The following is a 22,865-nucleotide window of genomic DNA, read 5'->3' on the forward strand; positions in this document are numbered from 1 at the left end:
GGCTCTGCTGGTGGTGTGCAAGCCTAACAGGTTGTGGGTCTGGGTTCAACTCCCGATCGAGAACATACATATATATATATATTTTGTTATATATGTTTTTAATATTTATATTTAAATTTTTTACCAGTTTTAATTTTAATTTATTAGAAAATTTTCTAGCGAAAATTAAAATTTAAAACTAAATTACAAATATGTATTAATCTTTTAAAAAATAATTGAACTTTTAATAATAATAATTGTATTATTTATATTTTCTCTAATTTTCTGAAATGTTATTTTTATTATAAAATGTAAAAAACAAAATTTTAAAGTTCAAACTTTTTTAAATTGGGTTTTAAATTCTTAGAGGACACCATGTTTTTTCGATGTTAATCGATAAATTTCGTTGCAACGAATCGAATGCAACATGTCCTGTTGAAATGTGTAAGGATATAACTGAATAAGGATAGTTTTTCGAATTTACCATAAAACAAGCAATGCGCAGCAAATAACATTTTTTGTAGCATACTTTCAGGCAGCACTAATTTAAATACTCATTGCGCCAACGAACCATAGATGGCGCTACTAGACAGTTTGTGATGATTTAATCTTTATAACTACAGCTTGTCTTGGATCAATATGTTTTTATAAGAGCATAAATGCAAACCGATAATTCTGATAAGATCCTTTACGATTTGACAGAAAAATTGCCAAAAAATTAAAATTCGATATTTTTCATTTTGAAATTCCCGCCTAAAAATAACATTTTTGTAGCATACTTTGAGGGTGCGCCAAAGATCCGTTTTCGAAAACTAGCAATATCACGGCCAAATCTTGGCATATTTTCAAGGGACTTATATTGATAGGATCGCAGGGTTCAACTTTATCGATTGGCATAATAAAAATATGAGGTCATCTAAGAATCCAACACGCAACACGCGGCGCAAGAGGAAACGGTAAAACTTCCAAATTTCAGAATATCTTGAGAACCACAAGGACGATTTGAATGTCCTTTGGTAGACTGATAGGTGCAACTAAAATCTTTCGTTTGACACAGGACCCGACAGGATCAGACAGGATATGACCAAGATATACGCAATTTTTTGTATACAAAAAAGTCACTTTATCTCAGATCCTGTAAGGATTTTCGTCCTTTGAAGCATACCAATTAGATTATTTTTACAAAAGCAATCCTTGTGCCAAAGGACATCACGATCGTCCTTCAAATGACAGAGATACAGTGGATTATCACAAATTTTGGCCATTTTTCTATGCCAACCCCTTGCAAAAATGTCAGCTTAATTGTTTTGTAATATCCTTGAAATCGTTGAATGCTAATCGATAGTCCTAGTGATACTGATTACGAAAAGCTATGTCCTTGCCATATCCTTGAGTTTATTGCTGATTTATGGCGAAAAAACGATGTTCCATGTTGAGCTTTATGCATTTTACATTGCATACTCTTAGGGGCACATTTAATAGACATTTAAGTTAAATGAAAATCGATCATAGCTTGTCATATCCTACCACGTTTTCAAAAAGATACATATTGGTAGGATCACAAGGACCAACTCTAACGTTTGCCATAAATTAAACATGAGCCCATCTTGGTTTCAGACTAAAGTTATGTGGACTTTAATATTTAAAAAATACTTACCGTACTTACCTTTGTAAAAATATTATCCTTTATATTTGTTCATAGAGTGCTTATTATATTTTCCTCTTATTTATATTAATTATAAAATTTAATAACAAAACTAAATATCATGACTTATTCATAAAAAAATAGATTAATAAATATTGAATATTTTTATATATATTCATTTTAAAAAATATAATAACAAATAATACAAAAATATCAAGAAAATGAAAATAAATTCAAATTGAAAGTGTACAAAAATGTATTTTCTTGGAAACGCAATTAAGCTTACCATATATTTGAAATCTGAAAGTTACATTGGCCAAAGCAACCCTTAAGTTGCTAAAGCAAAAAGCGCTCCAAAGCTGAAAGCTCGTGATGAAGTGCAAGTGCACAAACAACCCCTAAACAAGAAGAGAGCGAAGCTTTAAAGCTCTTGCAATAAAGGCACAACGCATGGCCATGTTAGTGTGTTAGAAGCTGTCACTGTGCGCTCGTCGTTGTCTCTGCAATTTGTTCAGCCAGTCAGTTAGTCAGTCAGTTAGTGCGTCAGTCAGTCATTCAGTCAATTGACTGTTTTCGTGGCACACACACACACGCGCGCACACACACACACTCACTCGCTCACTCGCTCACTCCCTTACTCACTCACTCCACTGCAACAACACATGTGGAGAAGGAGATTGGCCAGCTGTTAGAAAGCGGAACAAGCAACTGATTGATTTTTCGCATTTGCAACTTGAGCAACTCGAGGTAAACTTCTTGCTACTTGCCACTGTGCCTGTGTGTGTGTGTGTGCGTGTGTGTATAAAGTGAAGGGAGAACATTTTGTGGACAAGTCATCATTGCTAAACATATGGAGATGGATGCCACACAGGTCGAAGGTCGTCAGCAGGCAGCCAGCCACAACAACAGCAACTGCAACATCAACAACAATAACAATAGCAGTGACAACAACGACGACGAAGTGCAACAAACGACAACAACAACAACAACAACAATTGAGCATAGAGACAGCATTGATAGTCCAGCATTTTCAGGCACTGAACCCGATCCCGATCCCGATGTCGAGGTGGATATTGAGGCGGATGCCGAGGACGAGGCGCAACCGTTGAGCGAACGTTGGTCGCCATTGGGCGCCAACTATGATGATGCGAATAGCGTCAGCTTGGAGCTGCTCTCGGGCGTCGATTGTGGCGACCTGGAGCCAACGCTGCTCGGCCTCGACAAGCTGGAGAAGCATCAGCAACAGCATCAGGAGCTCCAGCAGCAGCAGCAGCATCAGCAGGCAACCACAGTGGCCGTGGACAATGCCAGCGAATTGGCGCGTCTGCGCAGCATCGAGGATGAGCAAGAGCTGTTGACCAGCTCGCTGCTGGCGCTGACCTCGCAGTTTGCCCACGTCCAGCTGCGTGTGCGTCAGATTGTCGAGGCACCCACTGATGAACGCGATCAGTTGCTGCGCGATCTCGAGGATTTCGCCTTTCAGGGCATACCAGAAACGGTGCAGCCGCTGGCTGGCAATGACAAGAACGATGATGACGTTCGTGATGCTGATGATGATGATGCTGGTGCTGATGATAACAAGGAGGCGCAGGGCGAAGGTGAGGTGACTGCTCCACCCGATGGCCAATTGATTGAGCAGCTGAAATCACAGCTAACGGAGTTGGAGCAGCTGGCGTATGAGTCGGGTGCACCGGGTGTGTTGCCGCAGCATGTGCTGCTCGAGAAGCAGAAGTTCATATTGGATGAGCTGCGCACCAAGCTCAATCTGCAGGTGGAACAGCATCAGTTGCCGGGACTCAGCACGGAGCAGCTGCGCCATCAGGTGGACAATGCCATTGGTGAGTTTGTAGGGCCTCTGAAGATGAAGGAGCAACTGGTCGCCCAGCTAAAGACCCAAATCACCGATCTCGAACGTTTCATTGCCTTTCTGCAATGTGACACCGCTGGATCCGGTTCTGGCAGCGGCGTGAGCAGCGCCAGCGATAAACTTAAGCTGCTGAGTGGCGCCTACAACAGCTATGCAGCGAAGCAGACAGCTCGCCAGGCGCCCAAGACAACAACGGGATCAGGAGCGGGAACGAAAGCGGAAGCGGGAGCGGGAGCCGGAGCAGGCACAGTCACTGCTGGCCACAGTCAACTGCAGACGCAACCAGTTGCAATGGAAGCGGGGGCGCCGCGACGCGAGAGTCTGCACAGCAAGGCGCATGGATTGCTGGACAAGGCGTCGCTTCTGATGCAGATGTTTGCCACAACGCACTTTGCCAAGCGGCAAGCGGACTTTCAGCAGAACTCGCTGAAAAAGACGCACAAGGGCAACCACTGGGGGTAAGTTAACATAAGGCAATTACATAGTACTTAGTTGAAGTGCAACAGTGCTCATAATGCATTAAGTGTGTATACAAATAGAATTGTGCATACATTTGACTGCAATAGACCCTTTACTTTTGTCTAATATAAAGTAAAGCTAGTTAATGCTTTACATATTATCTATAATCTGATCGTTGCATTAAGTGCATATAGAAATAAATATGTGATTGTTCATAGTGAACATAAGACTCTAAAAGACCCTTTACTTTTGCAATTCCATATAAAGTTAATGCTTTATATATCTGTATATATAATTTATGTATAATCCAATCATTGTTGCATAATGCATTTACATTAAGTGCATATACAAATAAATATGTGATTGTTGATAGTGAACATTCGACTCTAATAGACCCTTTCTTTTTGTCCAATGCTAATCTACATTTATAAAGTTAAGGTTAATGGTTTATATATTTTGTATAGCATATAATTAATACATAATATAGAATTCAAATAATTTATTAAGATTTTGATTTATCTGATTCTTGTCATTGTTAAAATAATAATCGAATTAAAGAGATGTAGACAAGACTTTAATAATTCAACTGATTCTTGACCAAGCTATGAACATTAACTTAAGGCTTTGCCTTATTATATTAATACATAAAATAGAATTGAAAAAATGTATTAAAATGTTGATCTGATCTGATTCTAGGCATAATTGTGAAAATAATAATGTACAAAAGATTTCAACTATATCACACTTCTGCTCATGCAAATATGATAGTAGTATATATCTATATGAATTGTAATATTTACGTTCTCCGTTTATACTTGGCAGAGATCTGCGCGCTCAGCTGGAGGTGGACATACAGGAGGTGGCAGCACTGGCTGCCACATTGAGTTGCGATCGCGAGAAGTTGGCGAACATTAAGCGTGCGCTGCGCCAACAGCAGCAACAACAGCAACAACATTCAGGAGGCGGTGGATCGCTGGCGCTGGATGCACAGAACGGAGCGTTGACGACGGTGCCACCGCGTTGCAGACGCGCCGCCGCAGCGGCTGTGGCTGGTCACGAGCTGACGCCCTATGCCGCTGGAGCCGCTGGTGCAGCGGCCTCATCCGATTCGGATGAGGATGCGTATGAGCGTTACGACTGGGACAAAGACAAGGCCGGGCTGGGGCGACGCATTGTGCACATGCGTGGCGACTCGATAGCCACCATCGGACGCGAGCTGACGAGCGTGGTGCGCAAGAATTTCGCACGGACGCTGCAGCAACTGATCCAGCATGGTCTGCGCATACCCGCCGAGTCGGCGGCCTCCAGTCTGATGGTTCCCTTCATGCGCTGCCTGCAGCCGGGTGCACAGCGCGTATCAGCAACAACAGCAGCTGGCGGCGGCGGCGGCGGTGTTGGTGGCGGAGGCGGTGGCCTAGGAGGTGGTGTGGCATCATCCGATATGCAATTCCTGGGCATCGGACGTTCGATGCATGTGTGGGAGCTGATCATCGAGTACTATAATCTGAAGAATGGCGAGGAGTACAACAATACACCAGCAAGGAAGCTGTCGCAAAGCTTTCAGCTCGATATCGTCGATGCGCATGCGGTGACAGCGAAGCAGAGTCTCTTGAGTGCCATCGGCATGATCCTGGCCATGCATCGGCCATACAAGCGCAGCTACAATGCCCACTTCAAGGCGCTCATCTGTGCGGGCCTCAAGTGAGTAGAATAAACAAATACAAAATACCCATTATAAGTAACGTAGTATTAGAAAGAGATATACTTATATGGGTAATTCTATGGCTAAAATGTCGCGTGTGGCAGTATCTAAAGCGAAAACAAGTAGCAAAGGTACGGTCGAGTGTGCTCGACTATGAGATACCCGTTACCCATTTTGAATGAAATAAAAACAGTGAGTTATTAATTTTAAAATATACCACAAATGTACTAAAGATATACCTAAGACTATATTTGGTATATTGATACAGTACTACATTCCGAATATACCATCAAGTGTGCAAAATATACCAAATGGTTAGCGAAAGTAAGATCCCATTGCAATAGTCATTTTTGCCCACACAAAAGTATATATTCAATATCTTCCACACATTTTATCTGATCGTTTGATCTGCGTGCAAACATAAATGCTGTGAAAGAAAAATGATAGCTCTATATCTTATAGTCTCTGAGATGTAGGTGTTTATAAGGACGGACAGACAAACAGACGGACATCGCTATATCGTCTCGACTGTTGACGCTGATCAAGAATAAATATATTATATGGGGTCGGAGATGCCTTCTTCTGCTTGTTGCATACATTTCATACAGCCACTTAGTTATAATACTCTTCTACCTTATAGGTAGCGTGTATTATTATCATTACACTAATCCATGATTTAAAAATTAGCGTTTCCTTTCATAAAAATAAAAAAATAGTATCATCTGAATTATTGTTGAGCAAACCTTAATACTAATTAAATTACAGAAAAAAATAAATAAAAAGTATATAAACATTTACCTTTAAAATCCAATCCCATATCGTAAGACACTCTAATCGATGCTGTTCTCTGTTTCTTTCTCTTTCTTTCTCTCCTCACCTCTCTTTGTAGCGCACATCTGCTGGTGGAGTGGCTGAATCTGATACTCAGCTGCAATGAGCTGATCGACACCTATTACACGTCCAATAGCTATGTGGCCTGCACGGGATTTCGGGATTCGTTGCGCTCCATCGATGCGCTGTCCAAGTTCGATTTCGATCTGCCCGTCGATTTGGCCATACGCCACTTTCGAAATATCTAAACAAAACGCATGATGATTATGATTTAAAACAAAACAAAAAAAACCTAAACAAATCCTTTATCCGTAATTCCTTATCCAAGCTCTAGTCAAAAGAAAAAAAAAAAAAAAAAGAAATCAAGAAAATCTTTATGTATAAATATGTGTATATAACTTTAGATATGTCCAATTAACTAAATACCTACTAAATGCAATTGCTAAAACCTAAACCATCAACATTCATTTGAATTCCTGCATATAAAAGTCATGGATGCACTGACTCAACTTCTCGCCCAGCGGTCGCTGCAAAGGTCCACAGCCAAGTGGCGCCAAGAGGAGTCTTGCCTCCGCCTCGCTGCCACATGCAGCATATGCATCCAGCAGCAGCCGCGGTGTGGCATAGGACTCAACAATGGCCAGCGCACGATCGAGTGACAGCGAGTGCAGCTGAAGCAGTTGCTGCACAAAGACTTCGCGCACCGTCAGCTGGGCATTGCGGGCCGAATCCTCGTAGAGTTCCCTAAACTTCAATAGATTCGTTTCCCTATCCAGCGACGTCGTTCTGTTAGCATCCTCTTCCCTTTTGCGACTATGCAGCCGCTTGCCGCCATCCACATAGAGCTGCTGCAGTGCAGCACCGACGCCAGCCAGGTAGCACATGGAACGATAATGATTCTCGGTGCGAACCACTTGAATGTTCTTCGATTGAATGCGTGCATTGGCCAGCGCTTGCTGCAGTGACTCCAGCGGCAATCCCAGCTGCTCATTGTCACCATAGTCCTCGATCAGATAGATGATGTGTGGCAAGCCGCATTGCTGCAATCGATGCTTCTGCTCGTGGAAGCGACCATCGCGAATGCTGCTGGCCAAATCGTCCATGCGCTTGCGCTCCACAATGTACGGCAAGACCAGCTCATTGCCAGCGTCATCGCTGGCTATCCAGAGGAAGTCACCGATGGTCAGGCGACGCACATCGTGCGTCACACCCAATGATTCCAGGTAGCCGCGTGTTTGATCCAGCACTCGTTTGTTCTTGCCACTCGTCTCCTGGATGTCCACGAGCAGCACAATGCGATAACTGCCCGCGGGCATTTGGACCACACGTTCACGCTCCTCGGCTGCTGCCAGCTCCTGTTGTGCCTTCTTTGTCAGCTTTTTGGGCTTCGGTTGCTGCTGCTGCTCTTGTTGTTGTTTTTTCCTGCTGCGTTGCACTACTTTGACCACCTGTTGCACCTGCTGCTCGTACTGTGAACTGTCCAGTGCAGCCTTTATGTTTGTCGTTGTCTGCTTCTCCAGTGTGCGCATCTGCTGTAGTTCATCGTCGATCAGCTGGCAGAGAGTTGGCCCAAAGCCGCGCAGCACGGCGCACTCGCGCCCGCTGTAGAGCGGCAGTGGGTAACTGCGCAACGCTTGAAGCGCTTGGCGCAGCTTGTGCTGCGACTTGCGATCATTCTGCTCGGCGTCGTGGAGCCAGCGTTGCAGCCAGCGCGTGAATAGAGGATTTGGTTCGTGCAGACGAATCTCCAGACGAGTTTCCATCTTGGCGCCCACTGAATGAATAGGGCTGCCAGCGACTGGCAAAGCGTCTGCGTTAAACGCGAATGGCAAAACACTCATTAAAGGCTTGATATAATATTATTTTATATGTATATCGATTAACAGAATTGTGAAAATAGAAAAATTGTCAATATTTTGATTAATTATTTTTTTGGTCAAATAAATAATAAGACATATTAAATATGGAATATTCAGTATTAACAGCGCCGTCTATCGACAATTTTTCAAAAACTTTTAAATTAATTCACTTTTACATTCAAATTATTTACAACGCCAAAGAAAAATAATGTAGACATTTGAAATAAATTCATTAAAAGTAAGCGCTTATTACTTGGATTTTAAAACTCAAATTTGCAATAAGTTCAAGACTTTTACATTTGATGCTTTCCATTTGAATTTTGCCGCTTCATCTATTAGCGATAATGTGACTTACCATTCACAAGGCAACGCTACCTCTTACTCTAGTGCTGCCGCCACCTTTTGACAGTCTACTGCAAAGTTGTTATGTGTCACTGTGACTGGCTAAACAGCGGCTCTCTCTAGGGTTGCATGATATTTAAAAAATATCGTATCAGTGATATATCGTTTTTCAAAAATATATCAAATTGATAAAAATACTTATCACCCAAAAATATCGATATATTGATATTTTGATATATTATCAGCAGCCCTAGCTCTCTCACATGCTCGAATGTGCATTGTTTTGACGGACAGCAGACGGCAGAGAAACCATGAGCGCCAAGCCAGGAACCAGTGTCGCCGCCGCTGCCGTCGTTGGCAATGGCAATCCCAGTATTAATGACATCAACCTGGAGGCACTCTCACTCAGCGAAGGCATACGCGAATCACCGGTTTGCATCATTGTGCTGGGCATGGCGGGATCAGGTAAAACCACCTTCACTCGCAGCCTCATCCAGCATGCGCAATCGCAGTTCAATCCGTATGTGGTCAATTTGGATCCGGCATGCCGTGAGGTGCCGTATGCGGCACACATCGATATTCGCGACACCGTAAACTACAAGGAGGTGATGAAACAGTATCAATTGGGACCGAACGGCGGCATTGTCACCGCCCTCAACATGTTCACCACCAAGATGCCCAAGTTTGCAGAGCTTGTGCGTCGTGCCGGCGAACGTGGTCACAAGTGGTGCATCATCGATACGCCCGGTCAAATTGAGGTGTTCACCTGGTCGGCATCCGGCAACATTATCACTGAAGGTCTGGCCACCATGTTTCCCACCATTGTCGTCTATGTGATGGATGTGGTGCGCTCCGCATGCCCAACCACCTTCATGTCCAACATGCTCTATGCCTGCTCCATACTGTACAAGACGCGGCTGCCCTTCCTCGTAGCCCTAAACAAGGTAAATCGAAGTCTATCGAAAGTCTGGCAAGAATCATTTGCTCACTAAACGTTGTTGCAGATTGATCTGAAGGAATGCAGCTTTGTGCAGGAGTGGATGACGGACTTTGAGGCCTTTCAGGATGCCCTCGAAAAGGAGCAGAGCTATGTGAATAATCTAACGCGCACCATGTCCCTCACGCTGGACACATTCTACGAGAATCTGATCACTTGCGGCGTATCGGCCAAGAGCGGAGTTGGCTTTTCCACACTGTTGACGCACTTGCTCGAGTGTGTCGCCGAATACGAGCGTGACTATAAGCCGGTCTACGAGAAGATGCGTCAACAGCGTCTGGCCGAGCAGGCATCGGTTCCCGATCCAGCTGCTCACATCGAAGAAGCTGGCGTTGCAGTGCCCTTAGGCCTGGATCTGAGAGTAAATAATGAAGTTGAAAATACGGTTGTATCTCTATTAATAATAATCTTCTATCCAAACATAGGATCCGGTTAGCAATACGGATAACAGCGTGTTCCTAATGGCGCCCAGTTTGGTGCCGCAACAACTCGATGCCGCCGAGCAGGAGATGGAAACGGACGCCAAAGGCGATCTGGAGGATCAAAACTTCCAGAGTTTCGTACAGAATCACATGACGGCACAGCAAAGTAAACGGGATAAACAACAGCAGCAGGAGCAACAGAATTAGTTATTATGTATTTTTTTTATTGGTAGACTCGTAAGCGCTAAGCCATTAAAGCGAGTGCACACTGTACTCTGTAAACTTGTGAAATATGCCGCTATTTTGTTGTTTGTTATATGCAGTTAGTTTTGTTCTTTATTATTTTATATTCACTTTAACAAGCAAAAACATTCAATATATAGTGTTCTGTTCAATTTGGTATATATATAGATATATATGTATGTATGAGTCAGTGTATGTGTGTGTGTGTGTGTGTGTGTGTGGCATACGGACTTAATGAATAGTTTTGCAAATTATTTATAACAATTACAGTGATATATATATGAAGGATACACATTTAGTATCTACAAATATATGTATGTATATATAGTATTATAGCACATATGTATCATGCATCCTCAAGTGGAATCTTTGATTTGCCTTTTAGATAATAATACATATACGAAAGTACGTATGTATGCATGTCTGTACACATGTATGTATCTGTGTGTGTCTGTGTGTGTGCAAGCAGCTTATATACTTATAGCATATACTATGTATACACCCCTATAGTATATAGTATGTAAATATCTGTATATATCGTGTGTATGTGTGTGTGTAGAATGAGCAAATCAATTGTGAGTGCGCCACGCCTTACACGCCAACTCTTCCTCTTTCCACTCCAAATACCTAAAATACCCCAGCAGAGGGTTTATCTGACAAACTAAACTTCTATATGGACAATCAGCTGAGTTCTTGACTATAACTCAGTTTTATTTATCTTTAATCTACCTAAATAAATAAATATACAACTAGAAATAGTTCACAGAAAAATCATTATTAAAAGAATACACATTTTTTGAAAATAAAAATAAGTTTACATATAATATATAGAGGTCGAAAATCATATTCGATATGTCATACGACCAGTTTCATAATTGTCAGTTAAATCAATTTTGGTCTTATAGAATTGAATTACTACTTACATATTCTTGAACTGTCATTGGGTCAGATCACTTTGCTGGGGTATTTTGTATAGTCGGGGCACCGAATATCGCTTTGCTGTCATGATTTTTGTTAAATATATTACGCTTACAAAAATACAGATCATCTCAAACTACAATTACAACTCTCAATGACTCACAGTTTTACACAGTTTACTCGTATATAGATCGACATCGACATATAGTTATACAGTTACATACATATTCATAAATATATATAGTGTATATAGTATTTCTTTTTATCATCTTTATCATATCCTTCCTTCCATTCCACCTTTCGCTCTGATTTCCATCCGATTTACTGTGGGAACATTATACATATATCCTAATACTTACGATTCCAAAACCATTTTCTGCATATACATCGCCTACATATATATATATATATATATATATATATATATATATATATGTATTTGTGCTCAACTGGACTTAATGTTTACAATAATACGTGATTTTTCTTAATACTTTCATTTTTTGGGGGGGTTTTTTTTGTTGTTGTTGTGTGTGCTTGGCAAAAAGCTGTGCAAGCAGGATATTATACACCAAACACAGATCCACACTCGATCCAAGTTTTGAAACGTTTATGCGGAATGGGAACTCAAGAATTCACGAACAACATTGAAAGACTCTTTTGGGAGAAGCTCATAAACGTTTCAAATACTTCCAACTTTTGTCATCTTAAATGCATTTTAAGCTTAAAATTCTGTTAATATTTGTGCTAAAAACTATATGTATATATAATTTGTTTTATATGTAGTTTTTCTTTTGTTTTTCTCTTTCGCTTTGGGGGGAAATATGCACACATACATATGTATATTCGGGCACACACGCACGCACACATGGAAAAAAAAAGAGGACGAAAAAGAAATGTACACTGATTAACAAAAGTAAGAAAAACAGTCTTTTCTAGGCTTGCTTTGTTTTTGTTTTTTTTTTTTGTTCACGCTGGAAACATAACTGTGTGAAAATTGCTTGACTGTCTTTAAATATGTCTTATTTTTTGAGTTTTTTTTTGTTCTTTAAATATGTCTTATTTTTTGAGTTTTTTTTTGTTATCTTTTTTAGTTTACGCGTAGCTTAGCTTGGACAACATTTTCGAAAAAGTTTCGGATATTTAATACAATATGCTTCAGAGTGCAAATTTATCACCAACAAATACACAAACATTTACTTGTAATACTAATTTACGACGGACAAAAAAAAATATGTTATTCCAGAATAAATCTTGGGACTTTATATTTGCGTATTTGCTGGAGATAATTCCACTCACATGCATATAAATATGATGAAGCTTTTGTATATATAAGTATATATATATATATATAATATAATATCTATAGATGCCTGTATATGTCTTGTATATATCATAAAAATATGTAAATACATATAGTAAATAAAATAAAAATAAGAGAAAAGCAACATCAAAAAGCGTGGAAATGGTAAATGAAATATTATATGGGACACACGCACAGATTGCAAATTACTCGCAGTAGTATATATGTATATATCTAATCTATTTAATCATCGTCGGACAGATTTGTTGTTGTGAGGAGTGTGGCATTATCCTCGGCGCCCTGCTCCTCGATATCCTGTGCATGTTAAAAAAATGGAAAAAAAAAGAAAAGGGTATATAATATATATATATTCAAATTCTGCTGATATGTTAAGATCACTATAGGTTTACGTTTGGAAGATTCTTGTTTGTGGTAAAGACCCCATAAAACCAACTCCTTGAAAAAGACGACTGTAGCTGTTGTTTCTTTAGCATTTTGTTCATTTTTTGTTTCATGATTTTTTTCTTATACAAAATATATTTAGCAATTTGTTGTTACATTCGTTAGGACGTAAAAAACCACACGATCCAAATGGTAAACTAACATTAAAAAGTACTCGATAAACATTTCTTCCTCCATCTTTTTCTCTCATTCACTTTCGTTTTTTTGCTATACACTTTAACAAACACAAGAACAAAAACACATTTGATTTTTATATAATTTTGATTCATTTGTTTTTTGTTTCATTTTTTTCAAGCATTTTTCTTTTCATGTTTCTTTTGTTGTTATTGATGTATGTATAAAAATAAAAAAATTTGTTTATTTCCAAAAAAAATTAAAAAATAATATGTAAAATATGTAAAATTATAGTAAAATTAAAAAAAAAAACTTAAAATGAAATAAACATTTCAATTTGCATAAGTATTTTTACGATAAAAAGTTTCGCTCTATGAGACAAAAAAGAGAGCAACAAAATGTTGTGTGTTGTGTTTTTGTATATGATTGTTTTTGTTTTTTAAATGCACAATAGAGAAAGCCAAAAAAAAAAAGGTTTTGTGTTGTCTAGTGTATAATGTTCATAGCAAAGTGCTTGAGTTTTGAGAGTTCTCTTGATAGTCTGTTGATGTCGTTGTTGTTGTTTTTGTTATCTGTTGATTGAGCTTCTGGAAGTGTGCGGAAGATTTTGTTGTTGTTGTTGTTGTTGCGCTGTCATGCTCTCTCTACTTGAGCTTCTGCTTGACAGGACTGGCCTGATCCGCCTCGGGCAGATCGCTCTCCTTCTTGCGCTTCACCTTCTCCTTGTTGGGCGCCTTCGCCTTCTTCGTCTGTGCCGCCAACAGTTTGGCCTCTCGCTTCGCCTCACGCTTCGCCCTCAACTGTTCGGTGATGAACGAGAACACAAAGTATCCCTGCAGGGCAATCAAGGCGACCAGCGCAAGCAGAGCACGCAACTTGTAGCTGCTGCCAGAGGCGCCGATGCCATAGTGCAACGTGAGCACACCAATCACCGAGGTGGCAAAACGCACCAGCACAAACACGGCGCTGTTCACGATGCGAACGCGAGCCAAACGCTCCTCGCGATCAAACACACCGATCAGCTGGAAGATGTGGGCGAGCAGCTCGCTGAAATAGTGCAGCGTCAGCAGCACAATGGCCAAACGTTGGAAGCTGAGCGTGTAGGCCAAAACGATGAGCGTGAATCCGCTAATGGAATGTATGATCTTGGGCTGTTGCTCCTCCTTGGCGCGCACCTTCTGGAAGTAGAGTTCGGGCAGCATATGCAGATAGTACGATAGCTGGATGATGAAGTAGAATTTGTGCAGGAAGCTCATCGCATGCGCCGTCGGATAGCCATCCCAGAGTTGGGCCACCTGACCCAGATAACCTTCGCGCAACGCCACATGAACGCCCCAGACGAAGGACAGCAGATAGAAGGTCACCAGTTGGCCGGATTCGTTGAAGCGAGCCAGCTTGAATTTCGATAGATGCAATTTCTTGCTAATCTTGTCGAGCACAAACTCCTGGATGATGGCATGCATAATGATGCAGGTCAGCGTATAGAAGAAGATTGCACAGTAATCCTTAATTCCGGCCGCATACGTATACGGCTTGCCATAGGGCAGCTCACGGGACGCCTCCTCGCCGCTGACGTTGTGGTGCAGCGAGATGAAGGCGCTGGCAAATGAGGCCGTCGATTCGTTCATCAGACCAACGACAAAGACCATGGCGATGCAGGAGATGATGTCGGCATGGTTTTGTATGACGAACTCGTGGCTCAGTATCGGTGGATTTTTGTTGGTCGTCTTGCGACCAAGTCCGGGTTTGATGGCCATGTTCTCCTTGTTGTTGTTGTTTTAGCTGTAAAACGCAAGTTTTGCTTTTGATTAGTGTTTGCTTAGCAAACTCACGATAGCTCTCTCCAGTTCCGTCTCTCTCTCTCTCTCTTTCACTCTCTCTCAATGCGCGCGTTGTATGCGTGGCGCGTGCAACGTCATCAGCAGCAGCAGCAGCAGCTGACGGCAGAGCCATGTGCATGCCTATGCCAAAATTGCCCTGAGAAATCAGTGCAATAGTAGCATACATACACACACACACAACACACACATACAACGCGCGCATACACCACAGAAATTTGCCTTGTTGGCACCAACACGCACACACACATAAATACACACAGAACGCGCGCTCACACGACACAATGCGAGGGAGTGAGAGAGCAAGAGAGACACACGCACGCAATTTCTTTTTGCTTTTCACTGGACTTCGCATTGTTGTCGTTGTTGTTGCTTACAGGATTGGAATTTTTGTGCAATCTGCTGCTGACGTAGGCGTCCTCCAGCTAGTTGTTGTTGTTTGTGTGTATCAAAAAGAGTTTTGATTTCTTTTTTACACTCTGCCTTTTAGTTGCAGTTGCTGAAAAGCGAAGAAACACTTTTCTTTTTTTTCGCTGGTTTTTTGTTTTTTTTTTTCGTTTTTCCAGTACGCCTCTCTCTGGTCCAGCCGCCTCTGCTGCCTGCCTGCCTCTGGCTTCTTTTTTTTACGTTTAGCTGCTGCTCACCTGTGAGTGAGTGAGTGACTGACTGACAGACTGAATGAATGTGTGGCTACGTTTCACCAAAAATGCAACAACAAGAAAAACACAAAAACAAATTATAGAAAAAACAACAACAAACAAAAAAACAACCGCTCTGTGAATGCCAAGGCGGCCTACTGCTAGCCAAAGCAGCAGCAGCAACAACGCGGGCAGCGGCAGAGAGCGAGCACAATCAAAAACTGCCTCAGCAGCAGCAGCAGCACGTCCAACAAAACACAGGCCAGCCAAGTCAGCAGCCAGCAACGGTGGCAGCAACAGAGCCAAAGCAGAAAACAAAAAAAAAACAGAAAAAAACTGCCACGCAAACGACTCTCGGCTCCAACGGCAATAGTGTATCGTCGTCGTGTTTTGTTGTTGTTGCTGTTGCTGCTGCTAGCACACACTACCACTTGTTCACGTTGTTGTTTATTGCCTGCTCGCTTCTGCACACACACAACTAAGCCAATATGGCTATGCCGGCTAAACACAAGCGCTCTCGCTTTCACACGCCCAGAGCGCCACAATATTATGTTGTTGGGGGGCGCCCACTTTGCGTTGCCGACGACGTCGCGACGTCACGATGTTTAGCCACGATGCTCGTATTATTCTTTTGTTGTTGTTTTGCCGATTCGTTTACGTTCGCGTTCAGTTCGTGTGCCAGCCAGCCGACTGTGACGTGTAATTTGTTGTCGTTTCGGTTTCGGTTATCGATAGCCACAATATGTGCGGTAAACAACAGTTTTTGCAACTCTGTTTACTTGCCATAGGCTATCTGCAAAACGAAGGTTTCGCACTCGCGTGACGTCACAACTTTCTCTTTTTTTTGTTTTTTTTTTGTATTGAACTCACAAATTTCAAATTTGAGTTACTAACAGCATAAACAATTTTAAATAGTATACACTAAACACAATTTCATTTACACACCATATCACTGTGACGTCACAATTGAAATGGAGTAAATGTGTGTAGTACACACTGTGTACTCTCTGCTTATCAGAGTTGTAGCCATCTAAGCAGATTTGCCACTCACAATAAAGCGCGAACACTTAACAAGTATACGGCGCGTGTATACACAAAATATACGTTAATATTTAAAAATAGGTTTATTCTAATATGATATAAAACTATGCAAATTATTCACACAACCCGAAATAATTTCTATAATTATGGTTAATTCGGATAAGCTTCTGATACGGATACAACAGAGACCCATATTTCTTGTTGTAATATTGCTTCTGAATTACTTCATCAACAAGAAGTATACAATATTCCGAGTCCTTTATTTGTTCTTGGTTATGCATATAGCTGCTCTGCATTGCTATACCTTCATTAAATTCCTTTTGCTTAGTATCTAACAGCATATTAATCCTTTCTAACCATTCATCTAAGTTTTTTTGGTTTTCCTTACAGTTCTGTTCTTCACTATTTGGTATTTGTTTTAAGGATTCCATTCTTTTTTAATTTTTGTCCAACTTCAATGAATAATGAATTAGCTAAACAAACTTTGTGATTTTATTTTATGTAAAGTTACAGCTTGATGGAATTGTTGGAAAGTAGCAATAAAATCGTAGCGATAATGTACGAAATGTATTGATAGTTTATAATTTGTAATAGCTGTCTAATTACAGAATAGTCGCCTGCTTTTATTTTGTTTTGAAACTCTTTTGAATCGAAACCGTTCAAAAGCGAATGTTGGAAAGACAATATGCTATAGATTATATAATATCTATAAAATTGTATTTGGAAAATAATTCCCAAATAACCCAAAGTGTTTTTAATTTATGTTAAATACAGTAATAGATTAAAGGAAGCTAGAATGGATTAAAAGAAGCTGGTAACAACGAAGTCCTTCGACTTTAAAGCAGAATAAATGGTTATAGTAGAAATGTATGTATATTAAGATCAACGTTTATATAACTTTGTAGTCTAGTATTTAATCTTTATAAAAGAGAATAAATGGGTGCAGTGTGTCATGGCAACTGGACATCGAGAGCACAAAGCTAATCTCCGCCCATTATTGGATGCAGCCATAACAAACGTATGCACTTAAAGTAGTTGGTTGCTTGGGGGTTTCACCAATGGAGCACAGGGAGCAACAAAGGGGAGGGCAAGGTTATGCAAAGAGTAATTAAATGCAGTTATACTCACGTTACGATTTCGCTTGCGCACCGAGGAGACGATGGTGCGCTTGTTGCGTGCCACCAGGCAGACCGTTATAATTAGAATCATGCCAATAAGTGCAAATCCAAGCAGGGCGGGCAACAGCACGCTATCCTCAGCCTTGTAGCCCTGCAAAACCACAACGACAACAACGAGAGGAGAATAATAAAAAACCAAAACAAACAAAAACGTTTGTCGAGTTTGTGGCATACGAGGCAAATTAGTGTGGCAAGGTCAACACGTTTACTTACCGACCACTGGACATAGGTGGATGGATCAATATATGCCCAATGCGTGTTCATCCAAGCATTATTGCTCTTATTCTGTGCCACATCCGTGTTGCTAGTAGGCTGTTGTTGTTGCTGTTGCTGTTGTTGCAACTGCTGCTGCTGCTGTTGTTGTTGTTGCTGCTGCTGTTGCTGGGAGTTGCTCTGCGTCTTGGCAAGCACGGGCGGCATTATGGGCTTTTTGGCCGCCGACTTGAGCAGCGGCACTTGAATGATGCGCGTGGTAATTGTGGCGGGCAAGTGACGCAGCAATGGTGGGGCAGCGGTGGCAACTGTTGTTATCGTTGCTGGTGTGCTTGCCACAGCAGCCATTGCAGCTGCAGCAGCCTGTTCCGTTGCCAATGTTGTTGTTGCTGCTGTCGTGCTTGTTGTTGTTGTTGTTGTCGATGTTGTTGTGGTTGTTGTGCTCGAATATGTTGTTGCCACAGCAGCTGCAGCTGTTGTCGAGATGTTGTTGACGTTGCTCGGCATGGTCTTGTTGACTTTCAGAATGAACTGCTCGACACCATTGCGATTCACAATCTGTACGGATTTGCCCACATTCTGGCCAAGCATTGCAGCACCCAATGGGGAAGCCACAGCTGCAACTGTGCTTGCTGTGCCATGTTGCTGCTGCTGCTGCTGTTGCTGTTGCCTGTCGCTGTGCGTGAACGCTGCCTTCGTTTTGAGGAACCATTCTGTGGGACTGGGCAAACACTCGGCCGAGACAAGGAACGGTATGAGCACGGCGCCAATGATGACGGTGCACACAAAGATCAAGCCCAAATAGGCAAAGAATGTGCGACGTTTGCGTGGCGCCCCAGCATTCCGTTTGTGGCAATTGGCGGACGACGATGATGACGACGACGACGACGCTGAAGCGGATGCTGCTCCTGCTCCCGCTGCTGCCGAGGATGAAGCTGAGGATGACGAGGACGCAGCCAGGCGATTCTGCTTGCCCTCGATGCGAAAATCATCGTTTTGCGGCAATATCGTGTATTGCAAACTGTTCTCGCCGTGTCGTATCGTTTTGTACATTTTGACCCGATTTCCGCTCTCGACTCCCTTCTATACTATATGGATATATGTGTAGGTATATATGTGTGTGTATTTATATATAAGCTTTCTATATGTTTATGCGATTATTACTGCACTTTTTCTTTTGTTGTTTTTTTCTCAAACTCTGCAGGACACTTAATATTTTTGAAGATTATTCCGTTTCTTTTTTTTTTTTCTTTGTGGAGCCAATTAATTTGCAAATTGCTTGTTGCCAATTATTGTTATTGTTGTTGCTGCTCCTGCTGCATGCTTCTCGCGCACTAATTTTATGTTTTTATTGATTAAGCGTTTTGTTGTTTTGCCAGCAGGCTCGAAAAAACTACACAAGTTTTGGCGCAGTCGCAATTCGTATTCTGTGCTGCAGTGTTGGAAAACAGCGCGTAACGGTAAATACTACACACTGTCTGCAGTGTTGCACAATACTCGCATACAGTGCTTGCAAGCTGTCGAGCGTCAGTCGCAAAGCTGCATACATACATTTTGTGAGGTGAAAACGTTTCAAATTTGAAAATTCACAATTCACCACAGTTAACTCAAAATGAAGAAATGCAAATTCTATACACATAATTATTATGATATATTTTGGGATCGAATTTGAAAGTTGTATATTTAATTGTTAATATTATTAATATATTTCAATAATCTTTCAGTGAACAAACATTCAATATTGAATACTAAACTTAAAGTTTATATTATGTATAATGTAAATAATAAAGTTTATTAATTTAGTTGTGTTTCAGATTTTAAAATTGTTACTTTAAAAGCTATAATATTTTTTAAGTGAGCACTAAGCGTAAAGTTAATTTTATTATTTATTTTGTAAATCATGAAGACTATCATTGTGGTTAGCAGCCGCATGAACGTTTTAAATGAGCATGTGGACAAAAGCTGTTTGCTATACACCACAATGTACATGACTTGTAAAAATCATGCTAAGGACTGTCATTGAGTGACTCATTATATTAATAAAAGCTTTTGCTGACAATAGCTCTTTGATTTGGCCACTCTTTATTTCATGTAATTACTCACGAAAGCATAATAAACTTATCGCGAAATGCAGTGCATAAACGAAAAGTGCTGACAAGAGCTAATTGATTTTCACCACACTTAAGTTTAGTCAAATTAAATGGGTATTAGATAAATATTTGATTGAACCGGGCTTTACAAAGAAATATCTGATTTAATTCGTGATGATTGCATGCCATTTTATTCACGATTTACTTGAAAGCCTTGTAAATAAGGGATCGTGATATGTAGCGCATAAACTTTTGTGCAGTGACAAAAGCTAGTTGCTTTAATATATGTACATGATAAATGAATACGATGTAAGGATTTGAAAATATTTCGATGTTGCCAGCGATCACTTGGAAATATTCTAGAGATGCAGACAAAAGCTGCGTGCTATTTAAGATCAGTTAACAATTCGTGAATTTACGTTGCGCATAAACCTATGATACGAGTCAAAAGCTAATTGCTTTGTCCACAGACCAAAGCTGTATGTCAAACGGAATTTAAACAAAAAACCGCGAACCAATAACGTTTTTTTGCAATCCTATCATAAATCAACTATATGTATATATAAAAATAAACTTTTGCCAAACAGATTTATGGCCTTTGGCAATTGCAGCATTATTCAATTGAGCAATACGTATCGTGATCGAATGTATAGGCATAGGATAGACTGCGACTGATAAGACTTCGCAGACCCCGTCGATAACTCTTGGGGCGGCCTCAAGAGCGTCGTCCAAAAGTGGCTTGCACAGTGAAGTGGGGTGAAACGCAGGTGCGGAACGGTGCGGAACGACAAACTGTCGCGTTTATCGCTACAACTTGCCAAAGAAGTCAATATGTGCAAATGCAATGGGAAACGGTCAGTCACGTAAAGTCCATCAAACGGATTGGAACATGTACATTCTAACGATAATCTGCCTGAGCCTGGGCCTTGTGGTCGCCCTCCTCAGCCTCGCCATGCTGCTGCTGAGCCGCAAATCGATGCTCATCTTTGGCAAATACCCCTGCAAGGGTATCTTCTATTGGCTGAAGTACGGCATCGCGCTGCTGGTGCTGCGTCACCTGCGCTATCGCATCTACAAGCGGAACGAGGAGCTGCTCAGTTCGTCGGCGCATCTGGCCACCTTGGATCGCCCGCAGCCGCTGACGAGTGATCCCAAGAGCTACGATGTGGTCAGCTTTATGGCGGCAAATGCAGCGGGCCAAAAGCTGATGGTAACGCTGGAACGACGTCGCCTGGGTGTGCTCAAGGCAGCGCTCTATTTGTGGCTGCCCGGCGAGGGTTTATACAGTTCGCCAAAGCTGCCGGATATGGTGCACTTTACCACCGATGGCAAGGAGGAGAGCAATGAGTTCAAAGGCGCTGGCTTTCACATTTACCCAGAGCAATCCATGCGCAGCTGGCGCCTCAAATACGACGGCAGGTTGGTCAAGCAAGAGAAGGAGCAACTGTTGGATGTGCAGCTGGATCTGAGTTTCACCAGCACAGCGGATCACTTCAATTACAATCGGGACTTGAGCTCATCCCTGATTGCGGACTCGATAGCACGGGAAGCGTGGAACGATAGCTTCTACAGCATGCTGAAGAGCGTGGGACACATTGTGGAGAAGCGCACACATTACGAGCAGAATGGCGAACTTGCTGGCAACATTGTGCTCGGTGAGCGTCGCTTGGCGTTGGAGTTGCGCGGCTTTCGGGATCGCAGCTTCGGCACCGAACGTTGCCTCAGCACGATCAATCGCTATGTGTACTTTGCCCTGTTGCTGGACGACGGCAGCAGCATGATTGTGGGCAACCTCAGTCAACCCTCGTTCTTTTTGTCCTCCCTGAAGGTGGGCTATGTGCGCACCCCCAGCGGCAACTATCAACCGATCACTGCCAGCAACTTTGAGCTGTACTCCTACGGGGAGCGTGGGACTCCGCCACAGCATCAGAACTTCATTGTTTACACCGCGGAACAGCAGTACCTCGTGCAGATTCGTGTGGAGCACAGCGCTGTGCGTTTTGTGGGTGGCGATTGGGAGTCCAAGGTGTACAATCAGTTTGTCGCCTGCACTGTCATTCACTGGCATTCCGGGCCAGGGACATGCCGAGTACCTGTATCGCCACAACGAGGGACGACCGGAGACGGTGGCTGCCCAGGATCCCAAGTGGTATCAGCGCATCAAGCGCTTTGAGCGGAGTCTCAGCAACATGGATTTGGTCAACGAGACGGAGGAGTTTATATTCTAATTTATGCTTTATACTTTACACTCACATCAAAACAAACATATAATTTATATTAAACATATACATATGTGATACATTTTCTTTTTTTTTTTTAATAAAGCTAGTTTAAAAGATAATAAAAACTCTTATTTTACGATTAGTCATCGTTTTCAATTGTTTGGAAACATTCTTAAGCGTCAATTAGATAATTTTTTTTTTTTTTGGAAATCAACAAATAGATTTCCTAATAAAGTTGTCAAATATGTGTAAACGTGAATCAGTAGATCTTTTTGAGTTCTCATTAACTTGTTTGATTTATAGCATTCCCCGAAATAAAAATGCCGCCAACTTTCATGAAGTGGACCACTGGCAAGCACTTGAAATAATTAAAAATACAATTGTCATGAGGCACTCGAGTTGCCACCGCTACTTAGTTAGTTAGTTAGTTTGGTTAGTTAACATAGAACATGCATACATAGATGATAATGGGGCCTGCAAGGGATTTGCGTGCTTATAAAGAATC

General features: G+C 41.6%; 7 protein-coding genes and 1 long non-coding RNA gene across 9 annotated transcripts in view; 4 read left to right on the top strand and 4 right to left on the bottom strand.

The window, feature by feature from the left end:
• LOC133848102 (ATP synthase subunit delta, mitochondrial) overlaps positions 1-22,865 on the top strand; it is a 118,464-nt gene that overhangs the window by 5,410 nt on the left and 90,189 nt on the right. The gene's annotated exons all lie outside the window — the stretch shown is intronic.
• LOC133847853 (RUN domain-containing protein 1) lies at positions 2,098-6,944 on the top strand. The gene is made up of 3 exons (XM_062283118.1): positions 2,098-3,949; positions 4,773-5,651; positions 6,542-6,944. Exons 1-3 carry the CDS (start codon positions 2,475-2,477, stop codon positions 6,729-6,731), a joined length of 2,544 nt encoding a protein of 847 aa, XP_062139102.1. The 5' UTR covers positions 2,098-2,474; the 3' UTR covers positions 6,732-6,944.
• Positions 6,499-8,304, bottom strand: LOC133847854 (crossover junction endonuclease MUS81). 2 transcript variants are annotated; one of them, XM_062283119.1, is made up of 2 exons: positions 6,914-8,304; positions 6,499-6,813 (listed from the first exon to the last, which is right to left on the bottom strand). In XM_062283119.1, exon 1 carries the CDS (start codon positions 8,244-8,246, stop codon positions 6,948-6,950), a length of 1,299 nt encoding a protein of 432 aa, XP_062139103.1. In that variant the 5' UTR covers positions 8,247-8,304; the 3' UTR covers positions 6,499-6,813; positions 6,914-6,947. The 2 variants fall into 2 exon arrangements, with proteins under 2 accessions (XP_062139103.1, XP_062139104.1); XM_062283120.1 differs by having other exon boundaries at positions 6,910-8,304.
• On the top strand, positions 8,940-10,701 carry LOC133847182 (GPN-loop GTPase 1). The gene is made up of 3 exons (XM_062282021.1): positions 8,940-9,628; positions 9,689-10,042; positions 10,107-10,701. Exons 1-3 carry the CDS (start codon positions 8,996-8,998, stop codon positions 10,308-10,310), a joined length of 1,191 nt encoding a protein of 396 aa, XP_062138005.1. The 5' UTR covers positions 8,940-8,995; the 3' UTR covers positions 10,311-10,701.
• Positions 12,203-19,439, bottom strand: LOC133847181 (putative uncharacterized protein DDB_G0282129). Its single transcript, XM_062282020.1, has 3 exons — positions 18,049-19,439; positions 17,786-17,926; positions 12,203-12,879 (listed from the first exon to the last, which is right to left on the bottom strand). The coding sequence occupies exons 1-3, from the start codon at positions 19,099-19,101 to the stop codon at positions 12,808-12,810; spliced, it is 1,266 nt and encodes a 421-aa protein (XP_062138004.1). The 5' UTR covers positions 19,102-19,439; the 3' UTR covers positions 12,203-12,807.
• On the bottom strand, positions 13,567-16,296 carry LOC133847183 (translocating chain-associated membrane protein 1). The gene is made up of 3 exons (XM_062282022.1): positions 16,045-16,296; positions 15,356-15,668; positions 13,567-14,922 (listed from the first exon to the last, which is right to left on the bottom strand). The coding sequence occupies exon 3, from the start codon at positions 14,895-14,897 to the stop codon at positions 13,785-13,787; it is 1,113 nt and encodes a 370-aa protein (XP_062138006.1). The 5' UTR covers positions 14,898-14,922; positions 15,356-15,668; positions 16,045-16,296; the 3' UTR covers positions 13,567-13,784.
• On the bottom strand, positions 16,722-17,274 carry LOC133848569 (uncharacterized). The gene is made up of 2 exons (XR_009895277.1): positions 17,141-17,274; positions 16,722-17,089 (listed from the first exon to the last, which is right to left on the bottom strand). It is a non-coding gene; the product is annotated as an uncharacterized LOC133848569 (long non-coding RNA).
• Positions 20,961-22,385, top strand: LOC133847996 (uncharacterized). The gene is given in 2 exon segments (XM_062283358.1): positions 20,961-22,194; positions 22,196-22,385. Coding segments are annotated over 2 exon segments (1,383 nt in total). The 5' UTR covers positions 20,961-20,982; the 3' UTR covers positions 22,367-22,385.

This window comes from Drosophila sulfurigaster, chromosome X (assembly GCF_023558435.1).
Source record: "Drosophila sulfurigaster albostrigata strain 15112-1811.04 chromosome X, ASM2355843v2, whole genome shotgun sequence".
Taxonomy (NCBI): domain Eukaryota; kingdom Metazoa; phylum Arthropoda; class Insecta; order Diptera; family Drosophilidae; genus Drosophila; species Drosophila sulfurigaster.